Source organism: Protopterus annectens, chromosome 8.part0 (assembly GCF_019279795.1).
Source record: "Protopterus annectens isolate FY-2018-M chromosome 8.part0, PAN1.0, whole genome shotgun sequence".
In the NCBI taxonomy this organism is placed as follows: Eukaryota; Metazoa; Chordata; order Ceratodontiformes; family Protopteridae; genus Protopterus; species Protopterus annectens.
In genome coordinates, this window is record NC_056741.1 from 789,078,679 (window position 1) to 789,104,578 (window position 25,900).

At 42.8% G+C, this 25,900-nt stretch overlaps 1 protein-coding gene across 1 annotated transcript in view; it reads left to right on the top strand.

Moving 5' to 3' along the window:
• Positions 1-25,900, top strand: part of FAM102B (family with sequence similarity 102 member B) — a 478,587-nt gene that overhangs the window by 279,040 nt on the left and 173,647 nt on the right. Inside the window, exon 8 of the mRNA XM_044080258.1 lies at positions 24,317-24,503. Coding sequence (XP_043936193.1) covers positions 24,317-24,503 — 187 coding nt within the window. The remainder of the gene's footprint in view (positions 1-24,316; positions 24,504-25,900) is intronic.

The following is a 25,900-nucleotide window of genomic DNA, read 5'->3' on the forward strand; positions in this document are numbered from 1 at the left end:
ATGACCTTGTGGAACACAGCTCTGGCTTGCCAAGTTCAGTTACAAGCTCATTTCCTGCCAGGAAAAAAGAACACATTGGCAGACGACCTCAGCAGAAACATCATGGATCCCCATGAGTGGAAACTGGTCCACAAGTATTTGCAATGATAACTCAAAAATGGGGCCTTCCAGACATAGACCTGTTTGCCAGTCCTCAAAACTATCAGCTAACAAAATTTTGTACAAGGACACTTCACCATCAAGCTTGGAAAGTGGATGCAGTCTCATTCAGTTGGAAAAACCTGACAGTATATGCCTTCCCTCCATTGCTTCTCCTCACAAAGGTGCTTCTGGAAGTCAGAAAGGAGAGACCACGACTGATACTCATAGCCCCAGACTGGCCACGCCAGCACTGGTACCCACTATTGAGGAATATGGCCCAGGGCCCACCTTGGATTTTACCACAAATTGCCCATTTGCTCACACAGCAAAACAATCAGATTCTTCACAGCCAGCTCAAAACCTTAAATCTGGCTGCATGGCAAATGACCTAAGCATCCAGCCAGCTCCTCTTTCCCAAGCAGTTATGGATGTTATTCTGGAAGCTAGGAGGCCCAGCACCAGGAAGGCCTATTCGGACAAATGGAAAAGGTTTTGCGCCTGGAACCAAGCTAAAGGCCAAAACGCACTTCAGCCTCACATGCCTCAGATTCTACAGTATTTAACTGAGATGTTGCACAAAGGACTTTCTTTTTCTTCCATTAAAATCCATGCATCAGCTATTTCAGCCCACTACAACACGGATCCACCCTTATTTTCACATCCACTTCTAAGGCAGTTCCTCAGAGGGGCAAAAAACATTAGGCCCCCCAGGAGAGCGCCTACACCAACATGGGACCTCAATTTTGTTCTGGAAAAACTTACGCTACCTCCCTTTGAACCAGCTTTCTCTGCAGATCTACAGTTTCTATCATGGAAGACTGCCCTGCTGCTAGCAATAACTTCAGCTAGAAGAGTCTCAGAGCTGCAGGCACTAATGGCAGTGGAACCTTTCCTCATTTTCCATCAAGACAGAGTTTCTCTACAAACTAATTCTTCCTTCATGCCTAAGGTGGTTTCCAGTGTGGCTTTAAATCAAACCATCCACTTACCCACCTTCTTCCCAAATCCACAGAACAAAGGAGAAAGACTCCTGCATTCCTTGGACATTCACAGGCAACTTCGTTACTACTTGGATAAAACTAAGGTTTTCAGAAAATCTGACCAGCTCTTTATATCCTATGCTACAGCTTCACAAGGGAAGGCCATATCAAAACAAACCATTTCCAAATGGATAGGACATTGCATTCGTTTTTGCTATAACCATCATGGAAAACCAGTTCCTGCTACCATTAGGCCCCACTCTACCAGGGCAACAGCTACATCTACAGCCTTCCTCAGGGGGGTTCCAAAAAAGGAGATTTTGGAAGCTGCAACTTGGAGTTCAGTACACACCTTTACCAAACACTATCACTTACCACTTTTCTCTAAGACTAGAGCTGGCTTCGCCACTGCAGTTCTGCAGGGCCTTCTAGCCTCCTCTAACCCTCTATAACTCCTCCACCCATCCTTAGCTTTGGGATTCTACCCAAGTGTGATGACTGTAGCAGGGTAACATGATGAACATAGTACAGTTTTGTACCAACCATAAATGTAGATGTTCGAGTGTACACCGTGCTGCAGTCCAGGTTACCCTCCCTCCATCCCCTCTGATCTAACTGGCTAAATATCTACAATACCTGCTTATAGCTGGAGGGATTTTGTGTTTGTGCAAAAATTACTTAATTTGGTACTAATTACTGACCACCTTTTTGGGGGCACCTGACATCTGGGGCAAGAAAAACTGAAGAAAATGGCGTTGGATGCATTATATATACCCCTGGCGCACTGACGTCAGGGAAGAAGCGACAGCAGCCGACGCCGGGCCAAGACTTTGGAATTCCGGCCAACTGCGGGACCACCTGACGACAGGATAACCCAAGTTTGAGGACTGCAGCAGGGTGTGCACTCTAACATCTACATTTATGGTAGGTACAGAAACTGTACTTTCTTGCCCCTGGTGCTATTCTCCAATCTGACACCCTCTCAACTTTAAATTGTTTTTCTTTTGGTCCTCATCTCAAAGGAGATAAGCTTTTTTTTTGCTCCTCAATTTAAACTGTAGCAAACTGCTAACCTGTCAAAACCATAGAATTTTGGAGAAAACCCATGCAGGCCTGAGGAGAGCATGCACATTCCATGTAGGTATGACCAAAATTCAGTAATTAAACCCCTTATCCTGCAGCTCTGTGGCAAAAAATCTTACCCTAAACCATTGTTCATTCTTCCATTATGATGATGCTGCAGTTTATGCCACACACAGTGAGCTATAACACTTCATTTCTTATTCTAAGTGTAATAATTGCATTTGAATGCTAGTAATGCATTGAAGACCCAGAGTGCAACATTGCTTCAGTTCTGACCACAAATGCAACTGCACTTCCTGTTCGCCACACCGTAGCTATGTCTTTGCTGTCAGTTCTTAACATAGACTTAGCAGAGTCTAACACCAGGAACTTTACAGATTTGAACAGGTAATGCCACCGTCATGTGGTACATAAACAAGGAGGCACCCTTTTCTACCCCTTGTGCAGTCTTGCTATGAAGAGTCGTCTGTTAGCACAAGACCTTTAACTGATGCTTACAGAACCATACATTCCAGAACAGAACAATACCCTGGCAGACTCTTAAGTGGGGATCTTCTGGATCCCATCTAATGGATGGTGAAGAGGGAGACTTTCCTTGACCTTACCTTGTACTGGGGAATTCATTCAGTAGTTCTTTTTGCCTCCTACCAAAACAGACAACTTTTGAGGTTCTTTTGCAGAGCCCAGCAGGCAGGGACATGGAAAATGAGATGCATTTTCATTCAAATATACCAACCTGTTTCTCTGTGCTTTTCCATACTTACTCTTGATTCCCAGATACTGATAAAGGTCAGGACAAAGCATGATTTTCATTGTCCCATACTGGCCAATGCAACAGTGGATTTCCCTCATTTTGACTCTCAGTGAAGGAAGATTCCACCCTCTTCCACAGCAGATGGACCTCTTCAGCCAGGTCAAGGGCTTAGTATTCCATCCTCGCCTGACCACACTTAAACTGACAGCCTGAAAAATTGGGTTTTAATAACAAAAAACATCAAATACCCCTCTGAGTATCTAACTGTCCTTAAGGAGGGTAGGAAACCCACCAACAATAAATCATTCCTAGCAAAATGGAAGAGATTCTCCATCTAATGCCACAGCAAGAACACCAGTCCTCCTCAGGAAGATATCAGTTTAGTCCTGCAATACCGTACATGTCTGGTCAGATAGGGCCTTTCTTATTATGACATTACTAAGGTGCATGCTTGTGCAGTCTGAGCTTGCCTACTCAGTTTATCTCCTATTTACTCTAACCCCTACCTGAAACTCTTTCTAAAAGGGGTTGTTCTTTTGATATCACCAAGAAGGAGCCTGTTTCCTACCTGGGATTCAGTTACATGCTAGAACACTTACACTGCCTCCTTTTAAACCAGTAGCATCTGAGCTGATAAAGATGCTTACTTGGAAGACACCATACTAATTGCCATCACTTCTGCAAGGAGGGTATCTGAATTACAAGCCCTTATGTGCAAAGAACCTTTCACAGTCTTTCACAGGGATAGGATCACCCTTAGAACTAATTCATCTGTCATGCCTAAGGCAGTATCAGAACTCTCTCTAAATCAGGCTATCCACTTGCCAGCTTTCTTTCCAAGCCGTTGGAACAAGTTAGAGCAAATCCCTCATTCCGTGGATGTACACAGACAAATCAAGTAGTAAGTAGACAGGAAAAAAAAAAAAAAAAGCAAACCGAGCAGTGCAACTTTTGATGGCTTTTGGTAAGGGAGAAGAGGGCAAACCTATCTCCAAACAAACCATATCCAAATAGATGCCAGTTGCATTAGGTTCTGTTACCCTCACTGTGGAAAACCTCTTCCTGGTCATGTCAAAACCCATTCCACTAGGCACAGAGCATCTACCACTGCCTTCACCAAAGAGGTTCCTACACAAGCCAACCTAGAAGCTGCCACCTACATCCAACCACTTGTACTCTGCTTAGAAAGACCTGAAGATGGTGAGATGGACGACCTTATAGCTCGACATCCAGACTTCTGTCCTTTGATGTTCATCGGCTATCAGTGATGTAAAGACTCTGGAATATGGGTCAGTCATGGCTTCTGCATGGCAGAAAGATTACAGGAATCAGCACTGCAAGACTGATTTACTCGAACAGTTAAATTATAGTAAGTGTGACACAACTGTAATTTACTGTGCATAGTCAGTGCTCAGAATTTATGAGAGGAGTGTCTTACCATACACTATTGTACATTTAGATAATTTCTCTACAGCAGGGACACTTCTGCAGATAATTCCTGTCCCTGTCCTGAATACTTGGAAGTATGAGCATGCTGATGCTATTTGTATGGGAGCCGCACACCGACAAGTCACTACCTATACTGACTTGAGACTATCACCAGCACATATCAAGCTAATAGAAAGCAGGCAGTATATAATTGCCAAAGTACAGGAGGGAATGAAGGACTGTGGGATGAGATGTAGACAACTGGACGTGTGTACTATTTAAGAAAGGGAAGCTCTACTTTGACACATCAAATTGTAAGGTGTAAGAGATGAAGCTGTGCAGGAACTAAGGGGCGAGAAGGGTGCATGGGTAGGAGAAAGGTAATAGGTCCTTGGATAGTAGTGCTTCAGTCAGTGATGTTACAGTGTAAGTAATTGTAGAGTTCATGGATGTCTGGGGCAAAGTACCAAGAAAAACAGGTCAAAGCTAATAAAGTTTGAGTATATGGGCTAGCTACAAAACTCAGACATACTTGACAGACATCTGTTGGTATATTTTCAGCATCTTGATGTGCATACATTTTTTGAATTATCTGTTTTTCAGAATGAGGATCTTAACAAATTTCCCGAAATCCTTAATTAGATTAGGAACAGTGGGACTTAAATAGTTAGCAGGTGCAAGGAAAATAAGCTCACTCGTGCTGAAAGTTGTCTGTGATTCCAGTTGTACTGTGACATGAACAGAGTTGTGGACTCGAGTATTGCCATCCTTGGGTATGCCTGATAGAGTTTATTATAGTGGGATGATTTTTCAGGTACGGCATTCTTCATTTAAGTCTGAAACTGCTGTACCTCAGAGAAGGGGGAATTCTCCTGGATGCAGCAGTTTCAGAGTTAGTACACATTTTCCCCCTAATCATATTTAATTTCTTGGAAATTTGGGGCTCTTGTTGTCAATTCCTGAATATATGACATGAACCCGTTGATTATTTCTCTTAATTTACGCTACTGCTTTCCGATCTTCACCTTGTTATATGCTGTTAATTGTAATGTTCACTTTCGGAGGCATCACTTTTGGGATTCCTGCTAGCAGGAGTCTGATGTTGGCCTGACTTCTTGGGTTCTGCCTTCCCCCTACTGACATAGGCTAACTCCCTCCCACTAGGATGTCATGATGTAGGTGGTACAAAAGGAGCATCACCTGATGCCATATTTGAATTTTTATTCCCTGGCAGAATGAAGAACTTGTCCTCAGGCAAAATAGCAGTAGTGGACCAAGGAACGTATTCTGAGGGGGCAGAGACCTACCCATAGGAACCAGTCTGCTTATCTGTACCCTTAACCAGGTCAAAGAAAGGAGAGAGCCTGGTGGAAGACCAAATGGAAGGTGGATGGGTCCCCACCCAACCCCAGGATGTCCAAGTAAGAAAGCAGAGGAGATGGAGGAAGTAGGGACTGTAACAGTGAAAATAGTTTACAAACAAAACTATATGTTGTTCATCATAATATTCACTGTAACAGCGATCACTTTTGGGAATACTCCTAGACCATAAGGACCAGGGAGTGACTAACCCTAATTGTATTATTAGGTGAGCAGACCACAGGCAGTGTGGCAAAACCTACCCTGGTCCTGGATGCAAAACTTAAACTGTAACGTTTGTAACATTTAGAAAAGGTTTTAATAAAGATCAGTTTGCTGCTTCCAAAATGAATTTGGTGCTGACTCTTCTAAGGACTACTGTAGTAGAACATTATTTGACATGGCCTGGGACACATTTTCCATGGAAGGAGAAGCAAAGACAAACACAGTGAGCAAACCATTTTAATTTTTGTTTATTACAAGGTTTTCCCTCCCTACCTTCTGCAAAGCAGAAAAACAATTGATCTCACTTTCTGACTTCCTTAATTCTGTCAAAATAAAATTTCAGATATCTGTACACATCTAAAGAATGTGATGATATTCTTCGTGTTTCACTGTTGCAGTCATTACATTTGGATAATCTGCTGGCAGGTTGCCCTCAGTCAGCCTGATTAACAAAGTCTTGGATCCTGCGTCAGTTGCTGTCCCTTCTTCCATGACGTCAGGTCGTCAGGGGTATAAAACATGCAGCCGACACCATTACATTGGTCTTTCTTGCCGTGCGGTGCACGAAGCAGAAGCAGTTCGCAAGTGCCGGTTGGCCGACTCCTGAAATTGTCGTTTTCGAGTTTCAGCTCCGAAGTCTTCAACATAAAGCTAAGTACCCCATTGGGGAATCTTTTTCTTGCTCCTTACTGATGTCAGTAAAAGTTAATAATTGCATTACTTGTGGAAAGCAAATACCTCATAAAGATTTTAATTCGTACTGTAGTCCTTGCCTAGACCCTGACCACAACGTACCTTACTGTCGGTTTTGTGCTTTATTTAATCAGCACACTATCCATCTTTGTTATATTTTTGCCTCTCATTATTGCGGTTCTTGGTTTAATTATCCAGAAATGTCGACGATTAACCATCCGACTACCGGGATACCGAAAAAACGTAAAGATAAAGACAGGATGTCGAGGTCCAAAACTGCTGACGACATTTCTCCTAAGCCAGCCGCCAGTTCGCCGGTACTCAGTGAGGCGCTTTCGCAGCCCCTTATACCCGCTACTTCTGATTCGCAGGCCTCTGCTGAGACCCATTCGGAGTCCGGTATGCCATGAGATACTTCAACTATGGAACCTGCGGATGTATCTACCTTGGATGGGTCCGGAGCCGCTGTGCAGGAACCGGCTTCTGAGGGTATATTCAGGCCTACAGACTTGCATATTAAAACGACACCTCCTTCATTACTAAGGGCTAAATCTCGATTCATGTCTAAAAAATTGACGCTCAGGCCACATGCTCAGGCCCCTATGCCTAAAAAACAAATGATAAAAATGCTTGAAGATCTAATGACTCTAATCAGGGGTAGTCAACTTCCCCCCTCTAAGAGGCCTAGGGCTGAGCTTGCTTATGAATCTTTTGATCAGGATTCTGTTTTTTCTGACTCTTCTAATGACCTGGATTTGTCCATACCTACTCATGAGGATTCTGATGCAGAGGATTCCATTCCCGCTGCTTCGCCTCCTGAGGATTTTTCTTTTGGGGAAACTTTACATACTTTAAGGGAGCATTTCCACTGGGAAAGCCAGGAATTTTCTGATTCTAAAAAAGAGGCTTAGGGATTTCCTTTTTCTACCTCAGCATAGGCCTTTGGCTATACTTCCTGTACTAGACATTGTTGGTGATGTGTTCTCGGAATCCAGTATGGCCCCTGATTCCCTGCCTCCGGCTCCTAGTAAACCTGACGGGTACTACAGGGTTCCTGAGTCCCACAAGTTCCTTTTCAAAAATCCTGTTGCAGATCCAGAAACCATTTCTCAGGGACCCAAGGGCATTAAGGCTTCTACTGCTAAAGATCCTACTCCTTCTGATAGAGACTCTAGGGCGGTGGATAGATGGGGTAAAAAGGTTTATACTTCTGCAACCTTGGCAATCAGAGCTTTAAACTGCCAATTTCATGTGTTAAAATATCAACAGCATATTATTGGACTGCTTAAACAGAAAACGAGGTTGATTCCTGACTGTGTAGAAAATAAAGATTTACAGGATTTAATGCATTCTGCTGAACAAGTTGGAAAACATACTTTGCAATGTGGTTTTGATTCTTTAGAGGCCTCTTGCAGGGCTGCTGTTACTGGGTCTGTGCTTAGAAGTCATGCTTGGCTTAAGGAGCAATCTTTGCCTGATCATGTTAAAGCTAAATTGTTGGATGCTCCTTTAAATCAGGACCGCCTGTTTGGCAATAAGGCTGAAGGAAGTTCTTAACAAGATGGAAGATAAAGCTAAATCTATGCAAACTGTTAAAGATGTTTTACAAGTGTAACCTCTGAGATTTAGTAGGCACTGGCCTACTAAGAATTGGTCCTTTCCAGCCCCTTCCAGATCCTCTCAAGCCAAACCCAGACACAGCAAAAACCCCAGGTTTCAGTCCCAGAGGACTCTCAGAACTAAGCAGTGGGGGGGTCTCCACTTCCAAATCTGGAAATAGCAAGGCACCCACCTATGGTAATCAGACTCAATGACTTCCTTTTAACATTCCCAAGCACTTATCTTTTAACTGCCCCTTTGGGGGGGGATTGCTCTTCATGCAGAGAACTGGTAACTCATAACCCAGGACAAATGGGTTTTAAATATAGTGTCCCAGGGATACAGATTTCACTTCCACTCGTTGCCAGCACCAAACGGGTAGCCAGACCTGCCCCCCAAATCAGTGGGCAGAGGCTCAGAAACAAGTACTTTTCTTCTTAAGCATGGGGGCTATTCAACTGGTACCAGTAGAGGAAAAGGGGCAAGGTTTCTATTCCAGGCTTTTTCTGGTACCCAGAAAAGACAAATCATGGCGTCCAATCCTGGACCTGTCTACTCTAAACACCTTTCTGGAGATTTCAAAATTCAGTATGCTGACTCTTCACCAGTTACTTCCTATGCTAGGCAAAGACACCTGGTTGGCAACTCTAGATTTAAAAGAGGCATACCTGCACATCCCAATCAGGGAATCTTGCAGAAGATACCTTCACCTCAAAGCAGGCTACTTGCATTATCAGATGTTCATCGTGTTACACTGCTGCAGTCATTACACTTGGGTTATCCTGCCGTCAGGCGGTCCCTCAGTCGGTCTGAGTTCCAAAGTCTTGTCTGGCATCGGTTGCTGTCGCTTCTTCCCTGACGTCAGTGTGACAGGGGTATATAAGATGCAGCCGACGCCATTTTCTTCAGTCTTTCTTGCCACGCAGTGCCTGAAGCAAAAGCAGTTCGCAAGTGCCGGTCGGCCGACTCCTGAGATTTTCATTCCGAATCCAGAATCCAGAACTGAAGTCTTCTACAAAGCTAAGTACCCCATTGTGGAAACTTTTTCTTGCCTCAGACCAATGTCAGTAAAAGTTAATAACTGTTTTTCTTGTGGGAAGCAAATACCTCATAAGGATTTCCATTCTTATTGTATCCTATGCCTAGGCCCAGACCACGACGTCACAGGTTGTTGGTTTTGTGCTAGGTTTAACAAGCGCACTATTAAACGTCGGTTTGATATTGCCTGACATTATTTTGGTAGAAAATTCAATTATACCATGCCATCGGAACTACCAATGACCAGAATACACAAAAAGCGCAAAGACAAGGACAGGCATCCGAGGCCCAAAACTGACGACGAAGCCTCTTCTAGGACAGTCGCCAGTTCTCCGGTTTTCAGCGAGGCGCCTTTGCAGCCCCTGACGACCGCTTCTTTAGAACCTCAGGCCGCCTCGGACTCCCACATGGAGATGGCTGGGCCTTCGGACGCACCAGATATACAGCCTACCGAGACTAACCCTTCAGACTGCAGTAGTGTCCAACCCGCGGGCCGCATGCGGCCCTCAGACCTCTTCCATGCGGCCCGCAACCCTTAAATTAAAGTTTTACTTTTTTCCCGTTTTTTTTAAATGCTTGCGACCTTTCCCTGGTGTGCGCATGCGCCAAAGCACCCTCCCATTACTTTTCGTGCCAATAGATGTATTTGCGGCAAGGAAGAGCTGACTTGCGTCCTGTAGCTGTTGTGCGCATGCGCGAAAAACACCCTTCTGTTCGTTTTCGCACCGGTAGATGTATTCGCGGCAAAGAAGAGCTGAAGGAAGACGAGACCATTGCGCCGAAGAAAAGCTGAGAGAGAGAGAGGGATTTGTCATTTTTACACAGACACCAGGTAAGCTAAGTATGTTGTAGTAATCTTTACTGTAGTCATTAAAATCCTTGCACACCTAAAACTATCTTACAAACTGTCATCTATTTTTTAAGTCTATGTTGGGCCATAGAAACACTCTTATCCACAAAGCTGAATATGATCTACCTCTGGTAACAGTTAATTCCAGCTTAACACACACAAACTAAAAAAAAGCTGAAAATAAAATGTGGAAACTTACACTCCTGTCTGATGCACACAGCCACATTGTGACACTAAATTTAAAACTTTTTCTGCAGCAGACAGTATAGAAATGGGCCGCTACATGGTTATTTAGCACCAAAATGCAACCCCAAAAAGAACAATATTAGGGAACAAATAAAATTCAACAAGGGGTAGTCACAATATGACTTTACTTTGGTCAGGCCACTCTTTTAATTAACCACAGGTGAAAGAGAATTCTTTCACCAGAGCACAGCACATGGAATCATCCTCTAAGTGGGGTAAGGAAACAACAACACTGAAAGGCTTCAAAGTTAAATTGAAACAATACTTACTTAATAATATCAGTTGTATCTGCATTCAGAATACTGAATAACAATGCAGAACAAAACTTAATCTTGTACAACTGAATAAAACTGTGATTAATAATTAGAAACAGGAAGCTAATGATCTTACATATGCTCTGCTGTAAATATTATTGAAGTGTTAGTGTTAGTCTATGTGTAAATATGATGTTACAAACACATGTGCTTTACTGGCTAACCCCATTACACTCCAGGGCCCAATACTTTGACTTAATGGTCTGCAAGCTTCTGGTATCTATTTATGTAAATTAGTTTCTCTTTGTATATATTGTTTTTTTTTATCTTTTTACTACTACTTCATTGGAGACTGGGTTGTGTATAAAAAGCGTAATTTTATCCACCACCTACCTGTTTACCAAATAAATAACTGCAGAAAGAAATAATTTATTGTCTGCAAATAAAAATGTTAGAGCTGATAATCATGGATCTAATCTAGACACACATAGCCTTCTTAATGACCATTTTTATAGCAGGTGAATATAAAGAACTAACCCAGCGACCATAAGCTAAATCCGCCCTGCCTATAGCTTTCTTTCAGGTTCACAGTGAGGACATCATTGATGGTAGGTAGACACTTCTATCAGCAAAGCACTGCGATTTATAGAACTAGTATAGATGCTTGTGTTGCACAGCTGAAGAACAGAGCTAAAAAAACCTAGGAATTTAATGAGCTGTATGATTCCATAATAAGATACAGAATAATTTGTATATAAGAAATAATGAAAACAGTGCCTACTTAGTAAGATAAGCTGACCTAACCTTATCAAAAGCTGGGGGTGTTTGCAGAGTAAGTAAAATTATTGGTGCACAGTTGAAAGTTTTAACTGAGAAAAAGATAAAATGTTAGTGAAAAACACAACAGTATAACATTAAGTGAGGATATGCATTTAAAATAACAGTGAATATGAAAAGGATTGATATTGTTACTTTGCAATGTTATGTAAACATTATTTGCATGCTAGATGGAAGTACGAGTGGCAAAATTGTGTACCTCGATATATACAAGTGAACACAATTTGTCTGACTGAAGGTTGCAAAACTTTATGATATTAATTAAGATGATAATGCTGCTAATATGCATAGCTGCTTTGCTAGACAGACATTTATATCTCAATGTCTTCACATTTAATACTACATTTTAGTGTCACTTTTATTAACATCCATTTATTGCATATACCAGCCCAGCATTACATTATCACAGCCCACTTTGCATAATTTATGTGAATACAAAAATGTCATAATTTTCATAACCTTTTGCAAATAATCATTAGTAAATTCAGCTCTGCACACCCCATGATGAATATTTCACTATATGATTATCAGATCATGTTAGCTTGTAAATGCCACCTCATTGCCTTAGTTTTAGCTATTTATTTCTTATTAGGATTATAGAAATAAGACTGAAAACACTGAGAAACATACTGGTTGCAAGAGAATAATGATTTGTCCTGTTAAGATGAGTACACAAACACTCTGCACTTCTAAAGAACATCATTTTCTAGGAAGGTGACAGGTAAAAAAAATCTCTTAAAAGTATTGGCCAGACTCTGATTTTTATGACACCACAATAGTCAACCTCCTTTCCAAGCAATAAGCTCCATTTTCTGCATCACTGCAGCTGCTGTCAAGCAAGCAGTTCAAGCCCAGCCCAGTATTCTGTCCTGTGACCTTCTTCTGCCATAATTCATTCAAAAATATTTACTCAGTTAAAGAGTGAAAGACCATAATAAAGCTTTTGATTCAATGAGCTTTGTCTTACGGAATTCATTACCACCTGACATTCATGCCTCAATGAATACATTTAAAACTAGTCCTAAAACCTTAATGATGTCTCCAGCTGTTTCCCCAGGATCATCCTAGTTATGCCCCTAGGCATCAGATGGATATTTTCTTTGCTTATCTTTGCCCCCATTGTCAAAAAAACACAAAATATGGAGACACTTTCTGTATTAAAGACCTTTTTTTTTTTGCTCTTCAGCATGAGAGAGCTTTTTTTTTTTGGTCCTCACTTGCCGTCTACATGATATATTTTACATGCGGCCCCCATACCAATTCTGTTGACTCAATGCGGCCCTTGCAACTGAAAAGGTTGGACACCCCTGCTTCAGAGGGATCCGGAGTAGCTGAACAACCCGTACCTTCAGAGGGTGTTTACAGACCTACTCAGTTAACCATTAAATCTTCTGCTAAGTCTAAAACTCCTTTGAAAACAAAGAAACAAATTCAGCATTCACCAGGACAGGCCTCCATGCCTAAGAAACAAATGCTCAAAATGGCCGAAGACTTAATCACTCTGATCAGGGGCTCCCATCCCCCTCCTGATAAAAGGCCTAGGCAGGATGCAGACTATGACTCATCCGACCAGGTATCCATCTCTTCAGATTCATCCTCAGACCTAGGATACTCTTTACCCTCCATGAGAATTCTGATGCTGAGGAATCAATTCCTTCAGCCTCTCCGTCTGAGGACTACTCCTTTGGGGAAACCTTGCATACCATGAAGGAGCATTTCCATTGGGAGGGCCAGGATTATTCAGAGTCCAAGAAAAGGCTCAGAGATTTCCTTTATTACCTCAACACAGACCCCTTGCTATTCCACCAGTGTTAGATATTGTGGATGATGTGTATACTGAATCCATTTTAAATCCTGATTCTTTACCTCCTGCTCCAGTTAAGCCAGACAGATACTACAGAGGCCCTGACTCTCACAAATTTCTTTATAAAAGCCCTGCTGCTGACCCTGAAACTATTTCTCAGAGCCCCAAAGGGATAAAGGCCTCCTCAGCAAAGAATCCAGTCCCCTCTGACAGAGATTCCAGAGCATTAGACAGATGGGGGAAGAAAGTATATACATCTGCAACTTTAGCAATGAGGGCCTTAAATTGCCAGTTTCACATGCTAAAATATCAGCAGTATTTGATTTCTTAGTTGAAACAAAAAATGCTTCCAAACTCAGATCCTCCCAATTATAAAGAAATGCAGGATTTATTGCATGCAGCTGAACAAGTGGGAAAACATACTTTGCAATGTGGTTTTAATTCATTAGAGGCCTCCTGTAGAGCAGCAGTTACAGGATCTGTCATTAGAAGACATGCTTGGTTAAAAGAACAGACGTTACCAGATCATGTTGAAACAAAATTATTGGATGCACCTTTGCAGCAGGATGTTTTATTTGGAGTTAAGGCAGAAGAGGTATTAAAGAAAATGGAGGATAAGGCAAAATCTATGCAAACGGTGAAGGATTTCCTACAGGTTCAGCCTCCTCAATTTAGCAGAAATTGGCCAACAAAGAATTGGTCCTTTCCAGTTACAGACAGACCTCAAAGGGGCAGATACAGTCATCCAAGAGGTAGAGGCAACCACAAGGTCCTTACAGGTCTCGACAATGGGGTGCTTCAACCCAGAAAGAAGGGGAAGACGGGCCTCAACCTTACAAAAAACAGCCCCGGTGACTTCCCACTACAAATGCCAAACAGTTCGCTCTTGGCAGCCCCCTTGGGAGGAAAACTGGCACTTTTCTGTCACAATTGGCATATAGGTTCATAGGTTCATAGGTTCATACTAGGCTATCTGCCCAAGGGCATTTATAAGCCTAGCCCATAGTTATGTGGCTTTCGCCACCCCTTTAGTTTGAATAAAAACTATGCCTATCATTTTTCTGTGCCTCTGTCAAGCAGTGACACTGAAGTAATCCCTGGGGTATATCTGCGATCTCCCATCCATTGGTCAAGATTCCTCTTGAACAAGGCCAGCGAGGTGCTCTGCCTCACATGTACCGGGATTTTGTTCCACAGCATAGGGAGTCTCTGGGTGATGAATCTGTCCCTCCAGCACGTTCTATTTATAACCGTGTCAAGGTTTAAGTCTCCGCCCTTGTGGTTCTGAGGGATCTAGATTTTTGAGGTGAAGCATATTCATCAAATCTGGGTTTGACATGGCCTTATATGTCAGGCACAGGTCACCTCTGAGCAAGCGGTATGAGACTGAATAAAGCTGGAGTTCTTTCAGTCGGGCAGCATAAGACATATTTTTGAGACCCTTTATCCTTTTGGTGAGGAACTTTTGGGGCCTTTCAAGCTGCATCAGGTGTCTGGTCAGATACATTCGAACGGGCATTGTACTCAATCATAGGTCTAATGAGTGATGAGTACAGGGGACGATGACCTCCCTTGATCTAGATGTGAATCCCTTCATGATCAGGTGGGCGATATAGAAGGTTTTCCTAACTACTTTAGCAACATGAGTGTCAAACGAAGACTACTGTCAACTTGGGTCCCCAGATCCCTGATGACTTTTCTGTGCTCAGTGGATTGTCACCTATATGGTAGCTAGGGGTAACCTTGTTTTTCCCGAAGGGTATGACTATGCATTTTTGGCGTTTAACTTCAGGCCATGGCTCTGGCACCAGTTATCCGTTTCTGTGAGGCCCTTCTGGAGGATATCTGTGTCAGATGTGTTTTCGACTATGGCCCAGTTTGCAGTCATCTGCAAACTTTGTCAGCCATAACCCTCCTGTGTTTGCTTGTACTTCAGAAAAGTAGATGCCGAACAAGAGTGGACCCAGGACTGAGCCCTGTGGGACACCACTTGTGACAGGCTTTGAGTCTGACATGGCTCCAGCAACTCTGACCCTGTGGGTTCTGTCGCTAGCCAGTTTGCAACCCATCTTGTGATGTATGGGTTTACATTCAAGCTGATGAGTTTTTCGATGATACCTGAGTGGGGTATTGTGTCAAGGCCTTTGCCAGGTCGAGGTAGGCTGTATGGACTGCCTTTCCCTCATCAATGGCCTTGGTGACTGTCTCGAAAAGTCAACCAAGTTTAAGAGGCAGGATCTGCCTTTGACAAAGCCAAACTGGGTTGGATCCAAAGTCTGCAAGTTCCTATGTCTTTATTTATGAGTTCCATTATGATCCTCTCCATGGCTTTGCAGATAAGGCTTGTCAAGCTAATGGGGCGGTAATTTCCAGGGTCTGTGGAGGCACCGCCCTTATGAAGTGGGACCACAGTCGCTGTCGCCACTCCTTGGATGCGTATCCTGAGGTGAGGCTAAGATTAAACAGCTGTCCTAACTGTGGGTTTAATTCCTCATTGAGTTCATGAAGCACACAGCCGGGGACACCATCCGGTCCCATGGATGCTGTGTTTTGCCTTAGTGAGGGCAGTTCTCACCTGGGCGTTGGAGATGTTTGGGGGCTACAATCCTCTGGAATAGATATCTCTCCTTTGGGGAGGGGGGTAGAAGTTTGCACTGAACCTGTCAGCCAGTATGTTAGCAATGTGTGTAGGTTCAGTAATTTTCACATCATTTTGAACTAATTCTGAGCATATCTGGGAGTTTCCTCCTAGGTTTCTAACATAGCTAAAGAAGGCCTTATGATTGTCTTTAGAGTCCTTGGCGATTTTTCTCTCAAAATTTGCCTTGGATGATTTTATGAGAGCTCTTAGTTTTTTACTTATAATGATCAAAGGTGTCTTACCTTTCAAGGATTTTGCTCTATCTTGTAGTAGCTTCCTCCTTTTGTTGTAGAGATCACCAAAGACAAATGGGTTCTCAACATTGTATCTCAAGGTTACAGGTTCCACTTTCACACTCTGCCAAGGCTAAAAGGAATGCCAAATATGCCACCAAATCAATGGGCAGAGACTCAAAGACAAATGACAGCACTCATGGACATGAGAGCTATTCAAAAGGTACCGACACAGGAGCAAGGACAAGGATTTTACTCAAGACTCTTTCTGGTTCCCAGAAAGGACAAAGCCTGGAGGCCCATTTTGGATTTTTATTCTCTAAACACTTACCTGGATGTTCCAAAATTCAAAATGTTGACACTACAGCAGCTTCTTCCCATGCTGGGCAAGAAACTTTGGCTCATAACTTTGGACCTCTAGGAGGCATACCTGCATGTCCCTATCAGACAAAACTGCAGACGATACCTCAGATTCATAGCTGGTTCAACGCACTACCAATTCTCTGCACTGCCCTTTGGCTTATCTACTGCGCCCAGGGTCTTCACAAAGTGCCTGGCACCAGTAATTGCATTTTGCAGACAGAAAGGAATTCAAATCTATCCGTACCTGGACGACTGCCTGATTCAGGCAGAGAGCAAGGACATTCTTCTAAAGCATCTGGCATTTGTAAAAAAAGTTATTAAGTTGCCAAGGGTACACAGTAAACGAAAATAAATCAAAACTAGTGCCCTCACAAGAGATAATATTCCTGGGTGCCAGCTTGAATACAACTGCCCAGATGGCTTATCTCACACCAGGGAAGCAAGGACAACTGACTCAATATTTTCAATTGATGACTACAAAGACCTGCTCCCTGCAAGAAAAATTCTGCAGGCCTTGGGTTACATGGCATCTTGCATACTACTAATTCCATTTGCCAGACTGCATATGAGGAAACTAAAATGGTACCTAAAGAGTGTGTGGTCTCAACACTGTCAAAGTTTGGAAACAGTAATACTACTAATTCCTTGCCTTCAACAGGAGTTTCGATGGTGGGCTCAAGCATGTCACCTCAGCAAGGGACAGCCTTTCACTCAACCCACAGCCAGGCAAACATTGACAACAGATGCATCTGATTACGCCTGGGGAGCACACATGGCAGGAAAAGGTATTCAGGGCAAGTGGCCCGCAGAACAAAGGCATCTTCACATCAATCAAAAAGAGATGCTAGCTGTACAGAATGCCCTTATAGCTTTCAAGGACCTTCTGCATCCAGGACAACTACTACTAAAGACAGACAATACCACAGTTATGTGGTACATAAGCAAGGGGGCACTCATTCTTATGCCCTCTGCAGACAAGCCATGACCTTGTGGAACACAGCTCTAACCTATCAAGTTCATCTGCAAGCACAATTCCTTCCAGGAGAGAAAAACACACTGGCAGACGACTTAAGCAGAACCATCATGGATCCACACGAGTGGAAATTACATCCACAAATATTTTGAATGATAACACAAAAATGGTGGAGCCCAGACATAGATCTGTTTGCATCCCCAACGAGCTACCAGCTACAGAAATTCTGCACAAAGACTTACCACCCACAAGCATGGAAAGTGGATGCCCTCTCATTCATCTGGAAAAACCTACAAGTATATGCTTTCCCACCACTACCTCTTCTTCCAAAGGTAGTCATAAAAGCCAGGCAAGAAAAGCCAAAGATGATCCTGATTGCCCCAGACTGGCCATGCCAGCACTGGTACCCAGTCTTAAAGAACTTAGCACAAGGTCCACCCTGGATTTTACCTCAAATCCCACATCTTCTGACTCAGCACAGCAATCAGATACTTCACAGCCAGCTAAAGACTTTAAACCTGGCTGCCTGGCAGATTCCTTAGTCAAGCAAACAATGCCTCTCTCCAAAGCTGTTATGGATGTCATTCTGGAGGCCAGAAGGCTTAGCACCAGGAAAGCCTATTCGGATAAATGGAAGAGATTCTGTGCCTAGAACCTGGCTCACAGCCTTGACCCTCTTGTCCCAAATATTCCTCAGATACTACAATATTTAACTGAGATGCTGGACAAAGGCCTCTCCTTTTCATCCATCAAGATCCACACCTCTGCCATCTCTGCTCATTACAACACAGACCCACCTATTTTTTCTAATCCTTTGCTAAAACAGTACCTCAGAGGGGCTAAAAACATAAGACCGCCCCGTAGAGCACCAACTTCAACTTGGGACCTCAACTTCATGTAGGAAAAATTAACTTTACCTCCTTTTGAACCAGCTAACTCAGCAGATTTAAAATATGTCTCTTGGAAAACTGCTCTGCTCCTGGCAATAACCTCAGCACAAAGAGTTTCCGAATTGCAGGCACTAATGGCAGTGGAACCTTTCATCATTTTCCACCAAGACAGGGTGTCTTTAAGAACAAACCCTACTTTTATGCCAAAGATGGTATCAAGTGTGGCTCTAAACCAAACTATTCACTTGCCAACCTTTTATCCAAACCCACAAAATAAAGGGGAGAGACTTCTGAATTCTTTGGACATACACAGGCAGTTACGCTTCTACTTGGACAAAACCAAAGCTTTCAGGAAAACTGAGCAATTGTTTGTAGCATATGCTGCAGGAGCACAGGGAAAAGCCATTTCAAAACAGACCATTTCAAAATGGATAGTACAATGCATACGTTTCTACTATACACACCGTGGTAAAACTGTACCTAACAGCATTAGGTCTCATTCCACCAGGGCAACAGCTACTTCAACTGCCTACCTCAGAGGAGTACCTACCAAGGACATTTTGGAAGCAGCAACTTGGAGTTCTGTGCATACCTTTACCAAGCATTACCACCTGCCTCTTTACTCTAAATCCAGAGCTGGCTTTGCCACTGCTGTACTGCAGGGCCTTATAGCCACCCCTAATGCCTTATAGAATCAGCCACCCTACCTCAGCTTTGAGATTCTACCCAAGTGTAATGACTGCAGCAGTGTAACACGATGAACATAGTACAGTTTTGTACCTACCATAAATGTAGATGTTCGAGTGTATACACTGCTGCAGTCCGGGTTACCCTCCCTCCTTTCCCTCTTACTGGCTGGTACGTACCTATGTCTTCTACCCTTTACTACCTATGGGGAGTGTTTGCTGGTAACTGAATTTTTTTGTTTGCTTTTCATACGTATGTTTTATTAGCAATTTGCATTGCTACCTTATTGGGGGCACCTGACATCTGGGGCAAGAAAAACTGAAGAAAATGGCGTCGGCTGCATCTTATATACCCCTGTCGCATTGACGTCAGGGAAGAAGTGACAGCAACCGACGCCAGACCAAGACTTTCGAACTCAGGCCGACTGAGGGACCGCCTGACGGAAGGATAACCCAAGTGTAATGACTGCAGCAGTGTATACACTCGAACATCTACATTAATGGTGGGTACAAAACTGTACTTTCTCTGCACTGCCTTTTGGCTTGTCTACTGCGCCCAGGGTATTCACAAAGTGCCTAGCTCCAGTGATTGCATTTTGCAGGCAAAGAAATATTTAAATATATCCATACCTGGACGATTGTCTAATTCAGGCAGAAAACCAGGGCATACTTTTAAATCATCTGGCGTTTGTAAAAAGGGTTCTAACTTGTCTGGGGTACACCATAAATGAAAAAAAATCACAACTGGTACCCTGTCAACATATTACATTCCTGGGTACAAGCTTGAACACAACTGCCCAGATGGCTTTCCTCACGCCAGAGAAGCAAATTCATTTGGTAACTTACTTTACACAAGTGGCCACAAAAACTCTGCTATCTGCAAGACAAATACTGCAAGCCTTGGGGTTCATGGCCTCCTGCATTCTTCTAATTCCATATGCAAGACTGCATATGAGGAAACTATAGTGGTATCTAAAAAGTCTATGGAGTCAACATTGTCACAGCCTAGAAACAATGATTCCTATCATACCTTGCCTACGCCTGGAGTTCCTATGGTGGGCAGAGGCCTGCCACCACAACAAGGGACTACCATTCACACTACCCCCTGTCGCCTAAACCCTAACTACAGATGCATCAGACTATGCATGGGGGGGCTCATCTGGCAGGGAAGTGCATTCAGGGCAAATGCAACCCAAATCAAATGCACCTGTATATCAATCAAAAAGAAATGTTAGCTGTACAGAATGCTGTGACGGCAATCAAGGACAACATTCTTCCAGGACAACTAATGGTAAAGACGGACAACACCACGGTTATGTAGTACATAAACAAGCAGGGGGGTACACATTCCTACCCCCTCTGCAGACTAGTCTTGGCATTGTGAAACACAGCCTTGAGCTACCAAGTGAACCTACAAGCTCAATTCCTACCAGGAAAATTGAATACACTGGCAGACGGACTAAGCAGAAACCTCATAGACCCACACGAGTGGAAACTGGAACCACGGATTTTCAACATATTGGCAAGCGAATGGGGGAGCCCAGACATATCTATTTGCCACCCCCCAGAACTACCAGTTGGACAATTTTTTCACAAGGGCTCCCCAGAAACAAGCCTGGAAAGTGGATGCTCTGTCCTTCAGCTGGAAAAACCTATCAGTCTACGCCTTTCCCCCTCTGCCTCTGCTCTCCAATGTTCTACTAAAAGTCAAACAGGACAAACTAAGGATGATTTTAATTGCTCAAGACTGGCCACGCCAACACTGGTACCCCCTCCTGTGCAGTGTGTCACAAATATCTCCATGGCACCTGCCTCAGACCCCTTTCCTGCTGTCTCAGCAGGATAACCAAATTTTGCACCCTCAGCTTCCAACATTGAACCTTGCAGCCTGGCTAATCATTTAAATGCATCCTTATCATCCCTCAGCAAACCTGTGATGGATGTCATCTTGGAAGCAAGGAGACCTAGTACTAGAAAATCTTATGCTGACAAATGGAAAAGATTCTGTGCCTGGAATCAATCTTTAGGGATGAGCACAGCAGCACCCAATTTACCTCAGATTTTGAAATACTTAACTGAGATGCTTCACGATGGCCTGTCTTTTTCTTCCATTAAAATCCACGCCTCAGCTATTTCAGCTCACTATAACACAGAACCACCCCTCTTCTTTTATCCTCTGCTCAAGCAGTATCTCAGAGGGGCAAAAAACGTGAGACCACCCAGGAGAGCTCCTACCCCTCCCTGGGACCTTAACTTTGTTTTGGAGAAACTCACTCTACTTCCTTTCGAGCCAGCCGCTACTGCAGACTTAAAATTTCTTTCTTGGGAAACAGCCTTCCTTTTAGCAATCTCTTCAGCTAGAAGGATATCTGAATTACAGGTCCTTATGGCAGTGGAGCCTTTCATCATCTTTCATATGGACAGGGCATCTCTCAGGACCTATCCATCCTTTATGCCAAGGTGGTTTCCTGTTTTGCTCTTAATCAGTCCATTCATTTGCCAGCCTTCTTTCCCAGTCCACAGAACAAAGGGGAACGGATTCTGCATTCTTTGGATGTGCACAGACAACTCGGCTTTTACTTGGACAGGACTAAATCTCGAAGAAAATTTGAACAATTGCTGGTAGCATTTGCTGCAGGGGCAGAGGGGAAGGCTATTTCAAAACAAACCATTTCTAAATGGATAAGCCATTGCATTCATTTCTGCTATAAGCACCATGGAAAACCTATTCCCCAGGGGATCACATCTCACTCCACCAGGGCTGCATCTACTTCTGCAGCCTTTCTCAGAGGTGTTCCTACCAGGGATATCCTAGAAGCTGCTACCTGGAGTGCTGTACATACTTTCACCAAGCATTATCATTTACCAATTTTTCTCTAAATCCAGAGCTGGCTTTGCCACTGCTGTCTTGCAGGGTCTTATAGCTGGCCCTAATGCTGTATAAACTCCTCCTCCCAACCATAGCTTTGGGAATCTACCCAAAGGTAATGACTGCAAAAGTGAAACACGAAGAACATAGTACAGTGGTTGTGTGCACTTACCATAAATGTAGGTGTTCGAGTATATTTACTGTTGCAGTCCTGGTTACCCTCCCTCTAGCCCCCTAGTTTTTTTCTGGCTATACCTCTACTTTCTTTTACTATGCTTAAAAGCCTTTTTGGTGTATTTGCTTTTGGTTGGATGTATACTTTGGTGTTTTTGTGTTTATTTGCTCCCCATTACGGGGGCACCTGACATCTGGGGCAAGAAAATCTGATGTAATGGCATCAGCTGCGTGTTTTATACCCCTGATGACCTGACGTCATGGAAGAAGGGACAGCAACCGATGCAGGAACCAAGACTTTGTTAATCAGGCCGACTGAGGGCAACCTGCCAGCAGATTACCCAAATGTAATGACTGCAACAGTGAATACACTCAAACATCTACATTTATGGTAAGTGTACACAACCATACTTTCTTTTCCTTTTGCTTTGAGGCTTTGGGTAGAAAACAACCTAATTCAATGATTTATCTCTCACCACCGTAGGTATAAAAGTGTAGTACATAGAGTGATATTGTCTGTGTGTAAAATTAACAAGAGTTCGTTACACATTAGAGGTGGTAATTTCTCTAGCAAAGGTAACACCTACCAAAAACACCATCTTCCAGGAAAGATTCTTAAGGGGATTGGAATCAGTTAGTTCAGAGGTGACAGGATGAGTTTTTTTTTTTTTCAGTACATAATTGAGGTTCCATTGTGGAGTATGTAATGGCATTTTTTGGTGATCTGGGGTGAAGTACCCCTTTAGAAATTACTTAGCCGAGATAAGTGAATATAAATAAGTGGAGGTCACGTTAATGTAGCTGAAAAATGTACCATCAAAGAAGGATTAAAAGTAGTCTTGTTTTGGAGAGACTAGAGAACCAGACAACCCTAAGCTGAATATGTATCCTGGTGTCTAGCAAAGCACCACTGGGAGAACCTCTTCCATTTTGCAAGGTATGACTTCCTTGTGTCTGACTCTGACATCTCTCATAATTTTTAGCATGTCCTCTGAAAATCTGCCTGGAAAGACCTGAGTTGCTAGATCATCCAAGCTGTCAGCCGTAGAATAGGCAAGTTTGAGTTACAGTAAGGATCCCTTTTTTGGAGTCAGGAGATCCATTTGCTGAGGCAACTGTATTGGTTCTGATCTTAATGGACTCAGCAGAGGGAGAACCAGTGTTGCTTGGGTGAAAATGTAACAGTTTTGGAATGTCTTCCTTGATCTTTAGTAGTACTTTAGAGACAAGAGTTTTGGAGTGGAAGTGTAAATAAACAACTCTGCCCACATTATGTAGATAATATCCATTTTCCAGGCTCTTGGAGCTATTTTTTGCAACAAAATGTCCTAGGTTGCCTATTTTCTGGAAAAACCAAATCGTTTACATTTGATGTACCCCACATGTGATTCAACTCCTGCAATGTATCCCTGTTGTACAGCCTTTCATGAAGGTTTGACTTTGACCTTCTCCTTCTCAGCCTCTTTGCTTAGACATTCTGAGTTGTTTGAAAATATCTGTTTAAGAATCTATTGGGGGGGGGGGGCACAACTCCCAATCCCCTTGTATGGGTCTGTTTTTCCACAGTCCCTACCAAAGTATGCCAAGGTCACTTTATGTGTATTGATGATGCTTAGTTCAGAATGTAACAGTTTCACAAGTGAAACAGCAGTGATGATTTTCAAATGTGCCTGCTTCTCTGATGACTGGTTATGCAGTGTACTTTGATTTGGTATGCACTTGGGAATTGTTATACAACCTAGGGGAAATGGAGAGAAATGAGATTTGTTAATGGAAGGGAGGGAATGGAGGAAGAACAGGAGGAGAGAATTAAGTAGAAGCAAGGAAAGAGTATATAAGGGAATATGCACATGTAAATGAATGGATGTGTATATAAGACATTGAGCACATCCAGAGAGAACACACTTGTTTGCTGTTTTATTGTGTGGAAAATAAAAATATAGTTAAGTATTTAATCAATGCTTAATCCATATAAGTTACTTCTTTTGTAAAGCTTATGTTTAGTGTATTTCTCAAGGAGCAAATGTAAGGGCAGTGAGAATGTAACCAGGGGATTTGTTTATTGGATGATAACAGAAATCCAGTGTGAAGGCAATTTTTTGGAATTCTAAGTGATCAGTGATATACTGCTCTTTCAAAGTTGAAAAATGAACTTCAGCAATTTCATGAAACTAACTTGTGTATTTTCTGCATTAGGGTACAGTACAGGCCATTCCAGATCATCAAGTTTATCTGAGCTAGGCCACAGACGAAATACCTCAATGGACAGTGCATCAACAGGGATTGGAAGTATTCCAGAGCCATGTGAAGAAGATGAACATAAAACTTCTGGCAGTAGCTCAACTACTCCCATTAAAAGTGCATCTTCTATGGAAAAACTTAGGTATTGTATGACAAATAGTAAATGTACTTTTGATTTAAAATGCTCCTTTTACTGCTTCTCCCCATGGTGCAGAGGGATAAAGCCCTGACTGCACCCGTATGCGCCTTGTTTAAGTGGTGATATTGGTTCTGGAGAGATATGATGGGGTGAACAGTTGACTTCAACTTCCCCCGTCCTGGGTGGAGGGAATCAGCTTGGCTCATTGCACTAGTGATGTGCATGTATATTGTCCAACACATGGAGTCTAATGTGCCATTGCTACATAGCAGTGAGTTGCTTAGCTACTAGTTTGCTTATGCACAATGCACCTCATGAAAGAATCAACTGTGAAGCATGCAAGCAGATGAGAGGATGGGGACAAAAGAGTCTACGGGACTGGCAGCATAATCTACTTCCTAACATTTGACTCTTGCCTCCAGTGGGAAATGAATGGGATTTGTCCTTTCAGTTCAGGAAGGAAGGCCATTGGGCAAATCCTCCTGACCCCCCCCCCCAAAAAAAAAGAAAATGTTAACTTTGCTTTTATGTTTTTATTTTTTCTATTAATTATATAAGTAACTTGCTGTTTAATTTTTTTATTTGTTCATTCGTTCATTCATTCAGTAACCAGAGAGTTGGGCTGGCCCTGTAGATTACTAATAACCACAGTCCAAGTTTAATGGTAAAGTATAGGTAATGGCATTATTTAGAAGAACATTAAGAAATGGTTGCTATCAATAAGGTCATTGTGGTTGTAGATTTGCTATATTACCCTGGTCCAGTTTGTAGTTGCATTTTGATGTGTCATTCAAACACTGCATTTTGAACCTTTATTAATTTAAGCATAATTTGTGCCCTCACCTGTTCCCTTGAACAAACTGCATTGTAATTGATAGTCTTTGCACAGCCGTATTCAAATAAAATTGTGCTGGTAGCCATCTGAAATGTTGGGCCTTGTTAGAGTGAGTCCCGAAATACGGAGACTGGGTGCTGACGAATGGACTTATATATACTAACTCCAAAATGCCATTTCTTGGAATATTCCCTTTTCTTCAAGGTATTGCAATCTGAGTTGGTATATGCAAGTTTGAGGGGAGTGGGGGGCTTGCCCCCTGCATAAAGAAGTTTAAAGGAGAAGAGCAATTTTTGACATTCGTTCTTCTGTTTTTTTTTTTTTGTCTTTTTCATCTTGTTGGTACTCGACATTTTGAGTCTGAGATTTCAGTAGGGGCCAGTTAAACTGCTTGCCTGTGCTTACTCTGTTTTTTTTACAGAAATATTCATAGACAGTGTGAGCACCACCAATATGTGAGAAAATGTGATGGTCCCCATGCTGGACCAGTAATCAAGGAGCCTGAATCCTCACCACTGACACTGGAGAAAGATGTACACTTGGAATACAAATGGCTACATTCAGT